At 40.2% G+C, this 18,937-nt stretch overlaps 1 protein-coding gene across 4 annotated transcripts in view; it reads right to left on the reverse strand.

Annotated features, from left to right (window-relative positions):
• Window positions 1–18,937, reverse strand: part of BTRC (beta-transducin repeat containing E3 ubiquitin protein ligase) — a 210,133-nt gene that overhangs the window by 37,589 nt on the left and 153,607 nt on the right. For all 4 annotated transcript variants that reach the window (XM_026446547.1, XM_026446544.2, XM_026446545.2 and 1 more), the window contains one exon: window positions 403–634. In XM_026446547.1, the coding sequence (XP_026302332.1) occupies window positions 403–634 (232 nt within the window). The remainder of the gene's footprint in view (window positions 1–402; window positions 635–18,937) is intronic.

Here is an 18,937-nt window from a genome sequence, read left to right on the forward strand (position 1 = left end):
AAGACTTTTTTTTTTTTTTTTTTTTTGAGACGGAGTCTCGCTCTGTCACCCAGGCTGGAGTGCTGTGGCCGGATCTCAGCTCACTGCAAGCTCCGCCTCCCGGGTTCACGCCATTCTCCTGCCTCAGCCTCCCAGGTAGCTGGGACTACAGGCGCCGCCACCTCGCCTGGCTAGTTTTTTGTAGTTTTTAGTAGAGACGGGGTTTCACTGTGTTAGCCAGGATGGTCTCGATCTCCTGACCTCGTGATCTGCCCGTCTCGGCCTCCCAAAGTGCTGGGATTACAGGTTTGAGCCACCACGCCCGGCCGCCAATAAAGACTTTTAAAGACAGATATATAGCTGGAGATTTAGTTCTGTTATCATCACAGCAAATTCATGGTTTACAAACACTTGTAGACATACCTGGCAAAGCAGTTATGAAATCTCTCTGCAACATAGGTTTAAGATATGAGTTTATGTGCCCATGTTGGTAATGACACATTTGGGATATAAGATGTTCCACAAATTCCACTTGATCTGACTCTGACCACTGCTCAAAGTATTTGACACACAGTTCCTTTTCCTTTTCATAGCTTGCCGAGAGTTTCCGTTGCTTGGGCACAATCATACTGGAAGTGCCATTGGCAAGTTTTGTCTATAGAAGGGGGTTAAAAGAAACAAAATGATTAGTATTGAAAATGAGGGAAATATACACTATTTTCTGGTATGGCATGCTATGTTATGTCTACACGATTGAGCCGACTCTGTATTCTATTAGCAATTACGTGGAAAACCACAGAAACACCATACAAAATTGGTAAATCAGCTATAACGCCAGAAGACTAAGCATCCATTTCCAAAAGTTTGCAGAAGACATTCTTAATACTTGAAGATACGGCCGGGCGCGGTGGCTCAAGCCTGTAATCCCAGCACTTTGGGAGGCCGAGACGGGCAGATCACGAGGTCAGGAGATCGAGACCATCCTGGCTAACATGGTGAAACCCCGTCTCTACTAAAAAATACAAAAATCTAGCCGGGCGAGGTGGCGGGCGCCTGTAGTCCCAGCTACTCGGGAGGCTGAGGCAGGAGAATGGCGTAAACCCGGGAGGCGGAGCTTGCAGTGAGCTGAGATCCGGCCACTGCACTCCAGCCCGCGCGACAGAGCGAGACTCTGTAAAAAAAAAAAAAGAAAAAAAAAAAAAATACTTGAAGATACACAAATAAAAACCGAAAGCTGAAAGCATGTTATTACTAGCAAGCCAAAAATCTAATTTGCTTTTTCTTGTATACAACAGTTGTTGGACAGTTATACAATTACTTGCTCACATCTTTTTTTGAGACAAGGTCTCACTCTATCACCTAGGCTGGAGTGCAGTGGTGAGATCATAGCTCACTGCGGCCTCTAGCTCCTGGGCTCAAGCGATCCTCCCACCTTAGCCTCCAGAGTAGCTGAGACTATACTGGTGCACACTACCATGTACAGCTAATTTTTAACTTTTTTTTGTAGAGATGGAGTCTTCTTTTGTTGCCCAGGCTGGTCTCAAACTCCTGGGTTCAAGCAATTTTTCTGCCTTGGCTTTCCAAAGTGCAGGGATTACAGGTGTGAGCCACTGTCCCCTGTCATCACAGCTTTTTTTTTAAGACAGAGTCTTGCTCTGTCGCCCAGGCTGGAGTGCACTGGCACAATCTTGGCTCACTGCAACTTCCACCTCCCAGGTGGAGAATCAAGGGATTCTCTTGCCTCAGTCTCCCAAGTATTGGGACTACAGGTGCCCACCAACACACCTGGCTGTTTTATATTTTTAGTAGAGATGGGGTTTCACCATGTTGGACAGGCTGGTCTTGAACTCCTGACCTCAAATGATCTGCCCGCTTCAGCCTCCCAAAGTGCTGGGATTACAGGCAATAGCCACCGTGCCCGGCCAACAACTTGGTTTTTAATTGTCAAATAAGAAGGCCTTTATGGAAAGAGAAACCAAAGAATATTCTGAGACTCTGTGGTATCTTTTTGAACATAAAGCTAAAATAACATTCATATGCTCAATCTACCCTTTTCCATAAAATAAAATATTCTGTATTTCCCATGAAGTCTTTTTTATTAACTGACTCATTCAATAAGTATTTACTGAGCATCTACAATGTGCCAAACACTGTCCTTGGTACTAGGAATATAACAACAAAAATGACAGTCTCTAACATCACTAACATATACTCTTAGTGTAAAAGGCACATTAAAAACACAAGCAGCCAGGCGCAGTAGCTTACACCTGTAATCCCAGCTACTCAGGAGGCTGAGGCAGGAGAATAGCTTGAACCCGGGAGGCAGAGGTTGCAGTGAGCTGAGATTGCACCACTTCCCTCCAGCTTGGGCAACAGGGCAAGACTCTGTTCCCCAAAACAAACAAACAAACAAAATACAAGCAAATACTTAGAAAATACAATGTAGGTAGTGCTATGAAGAAAAATAAAGCAGGATAAAGGAACAGGAAAAAAGTATATGTTATTGTCGTAGGCAAAATTCTAAGATGGTCTCCAAGATTCTTTTTTTTGTTTGTTTTGAGACAGAGTTTGTCTTGTTGCCCATGCTGGAGTGCAATGGCATGATCTCGGCTCACTGCAACCTCTGCCGCCCAGGTTCAAGTGATTCTCCTGCCTCAGCCTCCCGAGTAGCTGGGATTACAGGCACACCACCACGCCCAGCTAATTCTGTATTTTTAGTAAAGACAGGGTTTCTCCATTTTGGTCAGGCTGTTCTCAAACTCCCAACCTCAGGTGATCCGCCCACCTTGGCCTCCCAAAGTGCTGGGATCACAGGCGTGAGCCACCGCGCCCGGCTGGTCCCCGAGATTCTTGGCCCCTGGTGTACACATACCTTCTCTGAGTTGTTCAAACAGTAATGTAGCTATTGCTGTGATTAAAAGAGGGATCCAAATCAGGTGACCTTAAGATATGGAGATTACTCTGGTGGATCTGACCTAATCATATGAGGCTTTAAAAGCAGAGTTCGCTCCAACGGGTTGCAGAGCGGGAAGGGGGCCAGCTGGCAAGGAATGTGGTCTCAGTCTCTAGCTGCTGAAAGGAGCCCCCAGTTGACAGTCAGTAAGAAAATGGGGGCCTCAGTTCTACAATGGCAAGGAACTAAATTCTGCCAACAATAAGAATGAGCTGAGGGCTCGGCGTGGTGGTTCACGTCTGTAATCCAAGCACTTTGGGAGGCTGAGGTGGGTGAGTCACCTAAGGTCAGCAGTTTGACATCAGCCTGGCCAACATGGCAAAACCCTATCTCTACTAAAAATACAAAAAATTAGCCAGGTGTGGTGGCAGGCACCTGTAATCCCAGCTAGACTTAGGAAGCTGAGGCAGGAGAATCGCTTGAACCCAGGAGGTGGAGGTTGCAGTGAGCCGAGATAACACCACTGCACTCCAGCCTGGGCAACAAGAGCGAAACTCCATCTCAAAAAAAAAAAAAAAAGAGCTGAGAAGAGGATTTTCCCTCAGAGCTTCCAGATGAGAACTCAGTCCAGCCCAACACCTTGACTGATTTAAGCCCTGAGATACTCTGAGCAGAGAACCCAGGAACTATGTGGTACACTTCTGACCCTCAGAACTTTACACAGAACTAATAAATAGGTGTTGTTTTAACTTGCTAAGTTTGTGGGGATTTATTAGGCAGCAATTAACAAAAAAACTAATATGATTATTTAAGTCTAAGTGGTTAGAGATAGTTTCCTGAAAAAAGGTGACATTTTAACTCAGACATGAAGGAAATGAGGACTAGACAGCAAGGAAGAATGGTCTAGGCAATGGGAATTTTGAGACCTTAGGTCCCAGGTGGCAGTTGGCCTGGCATGTTCAAGGAACAAGAGGGTCTGATGTGGCTGGAATAGAGTGAGCAAGGAAAAGTTAAGGTTGGAGAAGTAGCCTGGGTCAAATAATCCTGGTCATTCCGGTGGTGGTAGCTAATCTCCACAGATTGGCCCCAGCAACTCCAGTCCTCCCTCTACATGAATGCTACTCCTCCTATCAAAAGGTGGAGATTATGTCCTATCCTGTGAATCCGGGCTTTGACTAAGAGAATGGGGAGGAAGTTGCATTCCATTCTGGGACTTCCAAGCCCAGGCAACTTCTGCTTTCTCCTTAGAGCGTTGAGCTACCATGTGAGAAACTCAGGCTAATGTGAGAGAGAGACAGGTATTGAGAATGAGAAGCCATACAGAGGCGCCACATGGGCAAACACTCAGAAGCATAATAGCAACACAATCTGACACCGTTTAAAAAGACCATTGCTATGTGGTCCTTTAAAACTATATGGGACACACAAAATAGGAGGAGGTAGGTAAATTAAGACATTACTTCAACAGTCCATGGAAGAGAGAACAATCTCTTGGACCACAGTGGTAGCTACAGAGGTGGTGAGAAATAATTGGGATTCAGTGTATAATTCTGAAGACAGATCCTACTGAATTTGCTGATCGACTGGATATGAGTAGGAAAAAAAAGGAGGAGACAAAATCATACCCAAGTATGAGGCTGGGGGACACTGGGAAAAGATTCAGAAATCAATAGAAACTTTTGCTACTCTGAAGAAAGTAGGATTTTCTTTAAAGGATAATCACAAATGGGTACAACTGGGTACTTTTCAAAGTAATTTGATGGATCTTTGGCATATTTACTTAAGGCAACCCAAATGTGGCAGGAAGACCCATGTTACCATAGAGTTCATCCCTCCTTAGACATACTCAACGTGGAACATGCTATAAAACGGTGCCAAATTTAGATAATTCATTTCAAGGCTCAAGCTTGCCTTATTTTCTTTTATTTTTAGAAACAGGGTCTTGCTCTGTCATTCAGGCTAGAGTGCAGTGGTGTGACCATAGCTCACTGCAGCCCGAACTCTTGAGGCTTATTTTCTAGATGTTAAATCCTAAACACAGGCCTTTTTACAAAGTAAAGATACATAGCTGAAAGCATATTTTCAAGAATGGCATTAGGTCATTTTATATACACAGAAGGAGCTGACACCTGTAATCCTGGTGTGTTGAGGTGGATGTTTTCTAGCATAAATGCCACTGTTGCCTATGATACAGACTAAAAATGATTACTAAGAAGCTTGTTGGACACAGGCCTTGGGGGACTTTAGGGCTGCTTTTTGTGTAGGGTATTTGTTTGTATCTCAGAAATGAAAACTCATGAAATGCGAAGATTTAGAGAACTAACACACAGGCAAGCTTATAAGCTTGACCAAATGCCACTTCTAATCCCAACAATGAAAACCTCCAAAACTCTATCTTTTTTTTTTTTTTAATATATTTGCCTTTTAAAATGCACCCTTTGTCTTTTAAAAGGTGGAAATGGACATGAGTCGGGTGCTACTGGAGTAGTTTTCTGGATAAAGACCAGAATGCCAGTAACACACAAGAACAATCAGCAACTTACTGAAATTATTCCACTTACACATTAACTAAATGAGATATTGCCATAATCATGAGAAGTCACGCTTTGATCAGTGGCTATCAGACTGTTAGATAAAACTGCCTAAGGATTTAAAAAGTTTGGGCATCCTACTGCAGAAGCTAAAGATAAGTCAAGACTTTGTGATACTTTCAACGATCAAATCATAAGTGGGAATCAAACATTTGGTTATTAGACATAAAGTATAAACTGAGATTTCACATATTTATCAACTGTTCTGGGCTATTCTAGCTGGTATACATTTTAGTCACCACCCCTTAAAACGAGTATTTTTTGATGAGGCAGAAAGACACATACCTGAGATCCACTATCAAATGGGTTACTCTCAACCACTACCCCATACTGTATTGTTTTAAAAGCTTTGGCCCTGGAGTAAAAAGACCTGGTTTCAAATTCTAGCTCCTCAATTTAGCAGCTGTGTGACATGGAATAAATAACTTGATCTTTCTGAGTCTAATTCTCTCATCTACAAAATGGGGATAATAATAGGTTCTATTTCATTGGGTTTTTGTAAGGAACAAATAAAAAACCCTCATGAAAAGCATGCTTAGCACACCACCTAGCATACAGTCAAGTGTTCCGCCAATCAACACTCTTAATGAGCTTATAACACTGTTGGAGCTGAGCTTTCCCTCTCTTTTTGAAAGTATATTCTTCTTTTTCACTATATATTTTTTCTATTTTAATTTTCATTAAAGTATACATAAAAATGTTTAATCTTAAGCATACTCAACTAATTTTCACAAGGTAAACATACCCACATAACCAAAACCCAGATCAAGAAACATCATGAGACTCACTAGCCCCCTTTGTGTCCCTTTTCAAGTCACTAGTCACCCTGAGAGTGACTCCTACACTTATTAAAAAAGAATGTTTTTGAAAACATCCACCTATACAATTTGTAGTATCATAAAAACATAAAATTCTCAGAAATAAATATAAAATTTAGGGCTGGGCGCGGTGGCTCATGCCTGTAATCCAAGCACTTTGGAAGGCAGAGGTGGGCGGATCACAAGGTTAGGAGATCAAGACCATCCTGGCAAACAAACTGAAACCCCATCTCTACTAAAAGTACAAAAAATTAGCCGGGCATGGTGGTACATGTAGTCCTAACTACTCGGGAGGCTGAGGCAGGAGAATCACTTGAACCCGGGAGGTGGAGGTTGCAGTGAGCTGAGATCATGTCACGGCACTCCAGCCTGGGAGACAAGAGCTAGACTCCATCTCAAAAAAAAAAAAAAAAAAAAAAAAAAATTGATAAAATTTGTGTAATACTTATAAACTGAAAACTATAAAACATCGCTGAGGGAAATCTTAAAAAGACTTACTTAAATAAATGGAGAGATACACTATATTCAGAAATTGGATCTATTAAGATGTTTATTCTTTCCAAATCACAACCTATAGAGTTAGTGCAATATGAAAGTCTCAGCAGGCAAATTAACTCGCTGATTCTAAAATTTGTAAGGAAAAGCAAAGGACCTAAACTTAACCAAAATATGCCTGAATATATAAAAAAAAGGTTGGGTGTGGTGGCTCACACCTGTACCCCAGTACTTTGGGAGGCCGAGGTGAGTGGATCACTTAAAGTCAGCGGTTTGAGACCAGCCTGGCTGACAGGGTGAAACCCTGTCTCTACTAAAAACAGAAAAATTAGCTGGGTGTGGTGGTGCATGCCTGTAATCCCAGCTACACTGGAGACTGAGGCAGGAGCATTGCTTGAACCCGGGAGGCAGAGGCTGCAGTGAGTCAAGATCATGCCACTGCACTCCAGCCTGCGCAACAGAGTAAAACTGTCTCAAACAAAACAAAACAAAAAACAAACAAAACCCTTTGAAAAAAGATGGAAGACTCAGACTAGTGAATTTCAAGATATATAATAGTAATCAAGAGAGTGTGGCTTTGATGTAAGGACAAAAGTGTAGACTGATGGAACGGAATACTGAGTCCAGAAATACATACAGCCAACTGTCTTTCAAGAAAGATGTCAAGATAATTCAGTGGGGAGGCCAGGCACGGTGGCTCACGCCTGTAATCCCAGCACTTTGGGAGGCTGAGGCAGGCAGATCACCTGAGGTCAGGAAATCGAGACCAGCCTGGCCAACATGGTGAAACCCCCGTCTCTACTAAAAAGGTTGTAGTGAGCCTGGATCATGCCACTCCACTCTAGATTGAGTGACAGAGCCTTCTCAAAAACATAAAAATAATAATAAAAAAAAAAATAGGGAAAGGATTCTTTTTAACAATTGGATATCCATAGAGGAAATGAAGTTTGTTCCTAACTTCATACCATATATGAAAATTAACTTAATTCTGGATTTATATATATGAGCTAAAACTATAAAACTTCTAAAAGACAACACAGGGGAAAACCCTGACGTTCTTGGAATAGGCAAACATTATAAAAGGGAAAAAAAAGTCAGTAAATTGGCATGTGGCAATGTTCAAAACATGATTTCCAAAAGAAACAGTTAATAAAAATGACAAATCACAAACTGGGAGAAAACATTTGCAATAAATGTATTTCACAAAGAACTGGTATCCAGAATCTATAAAGAACTCTTAAAACTCAATAATAATAATTTTAAAAACTCTGTTTTTTTTAAATAGGCAAAAGATTTGAACAGATACTTCACAAAAAAAGATCCACAGATGCCAATAAGCATATGAAAAGATGTTCAACATCATTACTCATTAGGGAAATGCAAATTAAAATATCAAGACATTAGGACACACTTACTAGAATGGCTAAAATTTAAAAGACTGACAATACTAAGTGCGGACAAGAATGAGGAACAACTGGGTCTCTCATACATTGTTGGCAGTCATGTTTAATGGTACAATCACTTTGGAAACAAGTTGACAGTTTTTGTAAAGTTTAAGCATACACTTACCAAACAACCCAGTAATTCCACTTTAGGTATTTACCTCCTTAAAATGAAACATAGTTCAACACAAAGACAGGTACATTAATGTTTTTTGCTTCTGTATTAATAAAAACCCAAAATGGTAATAATCCAAATGTCCATCAAGAGATGAACTGGTAAACAAACTGTGATGTTGCTTTAGAATGGAATAGTACTCAGCAATAAAAAGAATAAACTACAGACACACAAAATGATAAAGATGAATCTCAAAAACATGCCGAATCAAAGAAGCCAGGTACAAATGAGTCCATTATGATTCTACTTGTATGAAACTCTAGGAACAGTAACTCTAATTGTTAGAAAAACAGATCAGTTGTTGCTTGAGGCTGGATGTAGAGATGGGACTAACTGGGGAAGGATACAAGGGATGTTTATGGGACAATGAAAATGTTCTCTAACTTGATTGTTACACAAGTTGCCAAAATTCATTGAACTATATACTTAAAATGGGTGTATTTTATTGTACGTAAATTATATTTTAATAAAGTTATTTTTAAAAAAACTTCTAAGGGTAGAGTATTCCTACGGATAAATCCACTGTAAGATGAATTTTATTTGTAACTAAGGTGTTACGTTTGTAGAGAAATCTAAAGATAAAGGTCTTTGTTGTCAAGCCCCTTTCTTCTACCATTCTCCAATACAGATTTTTCTACAATTATCTAAAGTAAATGCAGCAAAATTCCAATTTGAGAACTTCTGAAAATCTACAAGGACACAGTGAAAAAGATCAATTATTAAAAAATCAAAAGGTTGTATATTAGAGGATATGGGAGATATAATGGTTACTGGTTGCAGTAGAATTGATTTGGCTTTCCCAACAAAAGCCTAATGACTCAACCACTACTGTTCAAGTGTCTTGGAAAGCTGACAAACAGCCTCAGTTTAATGGTAACACTAAGTTTCTACCACCCCTGCACATCTCCCTCTTCTTCTTTTCTGTTTACAGTGAACAGTTGTCGCCACAAGAAAGAAAGAAGCTGTCAGGTGACAAGCACACAAAATGAAAGGAGTTAAGTATTTCTAGAACTGTCCTTCAGCTTAGTTCTCAAAGCCTAGGGGCTAGTTTCATCTCCGAAAATATATTTCATGTACCACTTTCAAAATTACCATGAATTTCTCTGAAGCTGCAGCCTGGGCCAGGAGGGAAAAATAGACACTTACAGACACCAACTGGCTTGACCATCAACTATCACTGTAATACTAAGTACGCTGACTTTACTAAGTGTATTATGTATAGGTTGGGAAATACACAGTGGACTGACTGAACTTCATGGTGAAATGACAAGTATTTCTAGTTTGCATGCAAAACCTGCTTTAACCAAAAGGAAGGGTGTAGTAAGTAGAGAAAGATGTTCCAGACATAGGACACTCTTTAGAACTGGGGTTGCAACGACTAGATGAAGAAAACATTTATGACAAGAAAGATGCAAATGATAAAAGATATCTAAGGATTCTATTTGGCTTCGAGAAAGGTTTTAAGGAAAGGCTCTGAGAACTATGGTGGGGAAAGGGGATATAATGATTAAATGCTGAATTAATTTAAGAATAAAATAGGCAAGGGTTTTTGCAGGGGATAAGGCTGCAGCCTAGGAGGGGCGGGACAAGAATTTTGACTAAAGCTGGAACTTCAGTGGTTTCAATCAACCAACAACAGTTTATTGAGTGACTAGTCTATCCTGGGCACTTTACCAGGTAATAGGGAAACTGCTGTGAACAGGCATACAAAGTGTCTTTGCCTTCTCTGAGGAGGAGTGGAGAAAAAACATACATAAATATGTTAATTTCAGACCAGTAAGGATTGTGAAGAAAACAAAGAAAGATAAAATAAGGAGTAAAGGGCCAGGCATGGTGGCTCATGCCTGCAATCCCAGCACTTTGGGAGGCTGGGGCGGACAGATCACTTGAGGCCAGGAGTTCGAGACCAGCCTAGTCAACATAGTGCAACTTCGTCTCTATTAAAAATACAGCCGGCATGGTGGCTCATGCCTGTAATCCCAGCACTTTGGGAGGCCAAGGTGGGTGGATCACTTGAGGTCAGGAGTTCAAGGCCAGCCTGGCCAGGCATACATAGCAAAATCCTGTCTCTATTAAAAATATAAAAATTAGCAGGGCTTGATGGTGTGTGAACCCTTGCTTGAACCTGGGAGGCAGAGGTTACAGTGAGCTGAGATTGCCCACTGCACTCCAGTCTGGGCAACAGAGTGAGACTCTGTCGCAAAAAAACAAAACAAAACAAAAAACCCAAATACAAAAGTTAGCTGGGCATGGTGGTGTGTACATGTGGTCCCAGCTACTTGGGAGGCTGAGGCATCAGAACTGCTTGAATGACTGGGCAACAGAGTGAGATCATCTCTCCCAAAAAAAAAAAGAAAAAGAAAAGAAGTAAAGAGTGCAGCCTACTTTAATTGGAGTGGTCAAGAAATGCCTCTAAAGGAGGTGACACCTGAGCTGAGATTTGAACAACACATCAGTCTTGTGAAGATCTTGGGGAAGATCCTTCTATATAGAAGGAAGAGCTAGTGCAATGGTATGTTCAGGTGAAAGACAGAAGGCCAGTGTGGTTGGGCAGAATGAATACGAAAATGGTGGGAATTAAGGAAAAATGGCGGGAATTAAGGTGGCTGGAGGTAAGATAATATAAGGTCTTCTAGGCCATCCTACAGAGTTTAGATTTCATTTGAAGTGTAAAGGAGAACCCCTGTAGGTTCTGAAATAGTCACGTATGGCATCGTCTGATTTGTGCCTTACAAATATTTATACTAGCTGCCACACAGCGAATGGACAGGGGCTGGAAAGGTCAAGAGGGGATAATAAGAGCAAGTTGCAAAAGCAGAGGAAGAAAGATCAATTAGAAGGATGATAAAATAATCCAGGCAAAATGTGACTATGGCAGGACTAGAACAGGCAGATTAGGAAATGTTTAAAAGAAAGGTATTTTAACTCTCACGACAGAGGATGAAGGAGAAGGAGAAACGCCCTGTTGAGAATTATAAGTCTGAGTCATAATATACATTTATTTTATTATAATACTTTACTACCTCATGAAGGCTGACCCTTTAGATATTCAGTCTGGTACATTAACCTGGATGGGGATAGAACAGTGTTCTTGCTCCTGTGGCCAGGAGAAACAAGGCAAAACTTACAAGGATTTTGAGGGGGAAGGGAAGAGATTTTTAAAGTCTACGTTGTACTCTCTAGAGGCTGTTATCAGGCTTCAGTTAAATAAACATCTAAAAACAATGACTTTAAAGATCTTTTTCCGATTGTTTTCCTTTGATTTCTTTGTAAAAGCATCTCTCTTTTTTTTTTTTTTTTTTTTTAGATAGAGTCTTGTCTTTCACCTAGCACTGGAGTGCAATGGTGCAATCTCGGCTCACTGCAACCTCCGCCTCCCAGGTACAAGCGATTCTCATGCCTCAGACTCCCAAGTAGCTGGGATTACAGACGTGCACCACCATACACAGCTAATTTTTGTGGTTTTAGTAGAGGCAGGGTTTCATCATGTTGGCCAGGTTGGTCCCAAACTCCTGATCTTGTGATTCTCCCACCTCGGCCTCCCAAAGTGCTAGGATTACAAGCATGAGCCATCGCACCTGGCCAAAAGCATCTTAAAAAAAAAAAAGTCAGTCAGGCATGGTGGCTCATGCCTGTAATCCCAGAACTTTGGGATGCCAGGGCAGAAGGACTGCTTGAACCCAGGAGTTTGAGACCAGCTTTGGCAGCATAGTGAGACTCCATCTCTACCAAAAAAAAAAAAAAAAAAAAAAATTAGCTTTGTGTGGTGGTGCATGCCTATAGTCTCTGTTACTTGGGAGGCTGAGGTGGGAGAATTACTTGAGCCTGGGAGGTTGAGCCTGCAGTGAGCGGTGGTCATGCTACTGCACTTCAGCCTGAACAACAGAGACAGACCTTGTCTCAAAAAAAAAAAAAAAAAAAGTCCACATTGCCATTGTCATGGTTGAACTGAGAGAAAATAGGATTGCCTACATTTTTATTAGAATGGAAAGAGATAAGCACACCTAGTGATGAAGATGGTGATAGCAGGGAGACCTACATTTCTCAAGAGCTAGAATGGAAAAGAAAAGGAACCCAGAAGGGATAGAGCCTACTGGCATCTGAGCATTCTTTTACAAGCGGATTTCAAGATAAATTGAAAGAAATTTAGTCACAAATTGAACATGCAGAAAAAAGGAAATGAATACTCAAAAGTGGGATAACTTTTAACATTTTACTTTTAGTTCTTAAACTTTATAACTCTCAGAGATCAAAGTAGTAGTCCATTCCTTTTTCTGGAGTAGGGTGGGAAGCGGGAGTGCAAATGAAAAGAAAATGGTACATATAGAATGGGGCACACATTTCAACAGAAGTAAACATCGTATTTCTCAGTGGAATTATTGTATTAATATTTTAACAGCCTCTACTAAATATGATTACGTATTAGGTGAACTCATAAACATGTCAGATCTAATTAGTGAACATGGAAGACAGGAAGGGGCAGATTTGTCAGCAGAGGGAAAGTTCACATTATGAATCTGAATGATTTCTAATAACCAACAAGAAAAAGCTTGCAGTCATTCCAATTCCTTTAAATAAAACCCAGTAGGAAATGAACTGACATTGTCCCAGTATATACGATAATTTAATGATTGGACACTTGCCAATCTTTTTTTCTATTTACTAACTATAGGAAAAGTCATATATAAAATTCATCAAGTTCATAACAAAGCAGTTTTTCATTATTTTCTAATTTCTGACATAGTTAAAGGGACAGGATAGTCATTTAACATTTTTAGGTTTCAAAACTGAGAATCTTGTTTGTTTATTGGCCCCCTCATGCAACTTCATAGCTTCCAGGGTGATAGGTTCTTTTGTTCTAAACCAAGAAACCCATAGCAGTTTAATTTACTGCTGCATTATTATAACTACTAACTACACACACCTCCAAGGCTGGTAAACCCACTGATGTAGATAGTGCCACCTTAAAAGGATTTTTGGATGGGTCCTAGTAGTGGGGGGGGGGGGAAAAAAGACATAATGTTTAATTATAAGAAATGATTGAAATAGGCACAGACATACCCCGGGTGCCCCTGCACTGCAGCAAGCTCTAAACTTGTTATCGTTAATGGTTTAAATTTCACTGTGCTAATCATTTCAGGACACAAGCCTTTCTTGATAATCTAATGAATTATTCCAACATCCTTCAGCAAAAAAAAAAATCTTCCATGACAGCACTAATTACAAGACGTTTTCCCAGTGCTTATGTAAAATATGACAGAGCAGCAGCTTAGGGAATTGCAGAAAACTGCTTCTAATTTCCACTGAGAAACTGACAAACACCTCTCTTTCATCTCTCCCAGCTCTCAAGTAAGATTTAACTTTCTCATTTAGTTAATTACCGAGTGAGGATCATCATTTCCCCGGATCGGAGCGGCACAGAGCCTTTATCGTGTTAACTTGTGAACTTGATCGATGGCTGCTGCTAAAACTTAATAACTTCACCCCCTGGCAAATTGTAAGATAAATATAATAGGAGAAACTCTGACAGTAAAAACCTGCCAGAAATGAGCGCTGTGTTTATGTTTCTTTGCAGGCAGCAAAAAATCAACCGACAGCTTATTACTGGTTGCGTGTTACTTATATTTAAAAGACTCCAGGCAGTTAACTTTCTACGTACTGTTAAAACTTTGCTCACAAGATGGGAAAAAATGGGGAAAAAGCACCAGTGATACAGACTTGGGGAAGTGGGAGAAGAAAAAACAGGGAGAAGGGCAATGAAAGGAACAAATACATTGTATAAAATCTTTTAAAATGTCATGGTTATCTTATTAAATGTTCAATCAGCATATACAGGCATAAAATCCTTCAAAAAATAATTCTGGATTCCTAAGACATGGTATGAACTATATCTAGGAGCAAAGCAAAAGAATTTTGCTCACTCAAATTTTTTCAGAGACTGTGAGTCCATGCCTGAAGAATTCAATTAACTTCAGAATTCCTAGATCTCTTTTCAAAAACCCCTGCAGCTAGAAAGCCATTCACTAACTACATCATTTAACCCTTTGTGAAACAATGAGTACACTATAGCTAGGAAATAAGTAAACTTCAGTTGTTTAGAGCACTTCATCTAGCCTTGCCATCACCTTCCATACCTAGGGTGAGTCAACTGAGATTGAAACAGTCTGCTCAAAGATTTCCTTTTGGTCAATTTTGAATCTGAGCTTGGAATTTTAACATTTAACTATGGCAGAGTTGTCATCTTGGCTTGGTACAGCATGACTGTCACACTTTTTATAACCAACACTACCAAGGACAATACACAAGGTATATAACAACAACAGAACTGCTGCTCATCAATGCCTGTCCTCCCCACCCCCAAGACTGATAACAGAGCTGAAAACAAATCTGTATAAAAATTGTCAAGTCTATCAGACTGAACACTCTAATATTGAAATATTACAAAAAAACATGAACTAAATTTGGGGAGGATAGAGAAAGGCAGGAAAGGTCTTATAGGACTTAGAGTTGAAGCCTCACTTGTGCAACTGTATTTAACATTCACCATGTGCTGCAATAGCGCCAATGAGCTGATGGCTTCATGCTTCAGTTCAAAGTGCCACCCATTTTGAAAGGTAAAAAATCTGGAAAACTAGCCGGGCGCGGTGGCTCACCTGTAATCCCAGCACTTTGGGAGGCTGAGGCGGGTGGATCACCTGAGGTCAGGAGTTCGAGACCAGCTTGACCAACATGGTGAAACCCTGTCCCTACTAAAAACACAAAAATTAGCTGTGTGTGGTGGCCGGCACCTGTAGTCCCAGCTACACAGGAGGCTGAGGTAGAATTGCTTGAACCTGGAAGGCGGAAGTTGCAGTGAGTCAAGATAGCGCCACTGCACTCCAGCCTGGCCGACAGAGCGAGACTCTGTCTCCAAAAAAAAAAAAAAAAAAAAAAAAAAAATCGGAAAATTGAACATCAAAATACCAAACCAAATTCATCTTCAAAAAGGATCAAATCTGAGTCATTTTGTTTTCACTTTCATTAAATACAGATCTATGGGGGGGGAGGTCAAGCAAAGAATGTTTAATTCATTTTCAAAAAATAGCATTTATAGTAGACACATTTTAGTAAATATGAAAAATTCAGAAATACAAAAAACATGGAAATTGCCCATAATTTCAACTATCAACAAAGAGACAATGTTTAAATTTTGGGGGGTATATATCTTTCTGTTTTCTATTTAAAAATTTATTAGTCAAGTGCCAGGCATGGTGGCTCATGCCTATAATCCCAGCACTTTGGGAGGCTGAGGCAGGTGGATCACTTAAGGTCAGGAGTTTGAGATCAGCCTGGCCAACATGGTGAAACCTCGTCTCTACTAAAAATAGAAATAAAAAAAAAATTAGTCGACGTGGTGGTGAGCACCTGTAATCCCAGCTACTTGGGAGGCTGAGGCAGGAGAATTGCTTGAACACGGGAGGTAGAAGTTGCAGTGAGCTGAGATTGTACCACTGCACTCCAGCCTGGGTGACAGAGTGAGACTTCATCTCAAGAAGGAAAAAAAAAATTTTTTTAAATTTATTAGTCAAATATTTGAAGAATGGAATGTGGGGGAGGGGGAGTGTATCTATGCCATCTAGAGAATTATTTGTTCATAATATCAAATTGATCTGAGCAAGCAAAATTAATCTATGCTGTTAGAGAATTCAAGATCTGATCCTGGAGGACACAGAATTTTAGGTTATAGTGATGAGGGGAGCAGAACGGAGGGGAGGAAAGAGGAGAAAGGAAGGAGAGCCAAAGGGAGAGGGAGAAGTGAGGAGAGAAAGAAGGGGAAAATGGGAAAGCAGAAGGAGGAAAGGAAGGAAGAGAGGAAGGACTGGGGCTAGAGAAGATGGTAGGAGAGGAAGAGGAATGACAAAGTGAGGATTGGGGAATGGACAGTGGAGACTAGGCAGTGGGGTGGGTGAGAGATGGGAAAAGGATGAAGGAAGAGGGATAAGCGGGTCTAGGGAGATGATGAGCTGGGGAAGAGATGGAGGGAGATGGCTACAGGAGAGATGAAGTAAGAAATAGGTGGGAAGGGGGAGAACGAATATAACCAAATGCAAAAGGGACCTAGTATTACCAAGCTCATCTGCTCTAAGAGGAGCAATATGCTTGTTGGACAAACATCCTCTCCCACACAATAAACATCAAGAGGGAGAGGAGATGAAAAACTACTTTTTTAAACCACTACTTAATGTTTCAAGCAGAGTAATAAAGTTTAATTGTCTGGAATCTGGTTGTTCTTTCTGTATAACTTCCTCAGGTGGAGGTTGTTCACCTAGATGTCAAATAATGTTAAGATTACCAGAACAAAATTTCTGTGATGCTGAAAGTTGAAACTGAGAGTCTTCTGCCCAACTTCCCCCCAACACCTTCTTCCCTTTAGTTACCATCAGAAAATTCAGTTCTAACATTAGTAGGGAATACATCAGATGTCAGAGGAAAACACAGAGGCACATGTAAAACAGTTAAAAAGTGCATGGGAAAAATACAGTCGGGTTTAAATAAGGAAGGAAAAAACTACGCTGCTCCTCTTTGTGCTCTAATCCTTCGATTTCTGTGTTCTACAAAAAGGCCTCAACAACTTGGTAAAACTTGCTCCTGAAAAAAGCCTTTGAGAAGCTTTATCTAAAACCGGGATTAGGAAAATACAAAGTTTTCTGGATAGGATCTCAAGAAGCCAACTCAGCTTTCTAGAAGAAATTCAACTCTTTTCAAATGCTTGTTAATGCATGTTAAATGCAGCAAGAAATAATCCTATGAGGCAGTAGCACAAGCCTCTCTTAGCTGCAGTGAATGAAGTAAATGACTTGTAATTTCTGGAAGTCTTGGTTATCTTCAGGTAAAACTTTAATAACCCTGGGAACATCAAGGGACTAAAGACATTTCTCTCGGGAATACTTTGGTAATGGTTTTCTTAATTTATCCAGGAAAAGCTTAGTTTAGATGCAGCATCTGTTTTTTCAGCAGAGGTGATCAAAATAACTTGCTCAGATTCACACAAGTTAGTAAAGTTCAGATTTCAAAATGCAGTTGTTATATAAACTGAAGAGTTTTTCTAAAATGAAATTCTGGTCCTCTTCCTCTTTTCAACAACAATGAAGCTCCAAGTCAGGACTAAATGTAGAAGACCAAGACTGCTTTGCATAGATGGATAAACGCATTTCTATAACCAAAAGAGGTTTACATATGCACCGGAGACCCAAAGTGCCACACTGAAGCCAGCTTAAATGTCTTTCTGAAGGAGTTTGTTTATGTAAAAGAATATCATTTAAAAAAATCATAATTTGGGACTGATTCTATCCCAGCTCTACTATTTACCTGGAGTGTAATCTTGAATAAATTAATTAACTTCTCTGGGCTTCAAATTTCTCATCTATAAAATGGTGATAGTTACCATACTTAGCTGGAAGGGCTAATGTTAAGAATAAAATAATAAATATAAAGGTATTCAGAAAGAGTACCTGGCACATAGTAAGGGCATAAGTTGTGATAAGTTTTAACTAGAAACGATTGTAATCTACATAGTTACTTATTATAATTAGCTTAATGCTTCACTGTATTTAAATACATACTTCTTTGCTTTTACAATAATTTTATGTCCAGAAACTTTCACTTTAAAATAGATTATCACATAAGTTTTCAGTATCTACATAACAGCAGCTCAAAAATATTTGATAAACTGAACTGTTAATCTAAACGAATGAGGAGGTGGGTGTTGCTTTCTGTGAGTACAACGGTAAAATGTCTTGGGTGTAAACATATTTGGAGTCCCCTTCTCTCACCAAGAAGGATGCTACTATCACTATACTGATGCTACGTCCATAGGCACTCAAATTTGGCAATCTAATCCATTTTCTAAGATTGGTATGCAAAAAATTAAGAACCACAGTAAAACTGAACTTCCAAAAGGAATGAAGACTAACAGCAGGTTAATGTTTCGTGAAACTTAATAATTGAAGAAGATAGAAAAGAGCAAAAGGAAGCCCTCAAAGATCTTCTATAATATGCAATAAAAGACATTTGCACATTGATTTTTTAAAATCATTTTCAATCTTTCAGAGCTATTGCTACAATGTTTTCCCATAACACCCAACTTCAAGGAAGGAAGAACAGCAAGGAAATTATCGGAATGATAAAAAGACGCTCAGTGCGTTACTCTAATTTTTAAAATCTACTTTAACAATTTATACCAAAGAGCTAACATCCTGTAGGGCACAGAGTACATTTTGCTTCCTTCTGATTTGTGGCATTGTTTTAGAAACAGCAAAGACAGAGCCAGGGCAGAAACCAGACTAAAATTCTGGCTGTTGTCAGCATCCACTTCTCTTTCTCCCAGAGACAGGCAGAAACTCTACTACCCTGTAACTTTGGAGGTTAGTTATATGTCCCCTACATGGGCATCTTTTTTTTTTTTTTTTTTTTTTTTTTTTGAGGGGGGCTCCCCCCCCCCCCCCGCGGGGGGGCGGGGGCGCTGTCTCCCCCCCCGCCCCCCGCCCCCCCCCCGGGTCCCCCCC

Source organism: Piliocolobus tephrosceles, chromosome 9 (genome assembly GCF_002776525.5).
Source record: "Piliocolobus tephrosceles isolate RC106 chromosome 9, ASM277652v3, whole genome shotgun sequence".
Classification (NCBI taxonomy): domain Eukaryota; kingdom Metazoa; phylum Chordata; class Mammalia; order Primates; family Cercopithecidae; genus Piliocolobus; species Piliocolobus tephrosceles.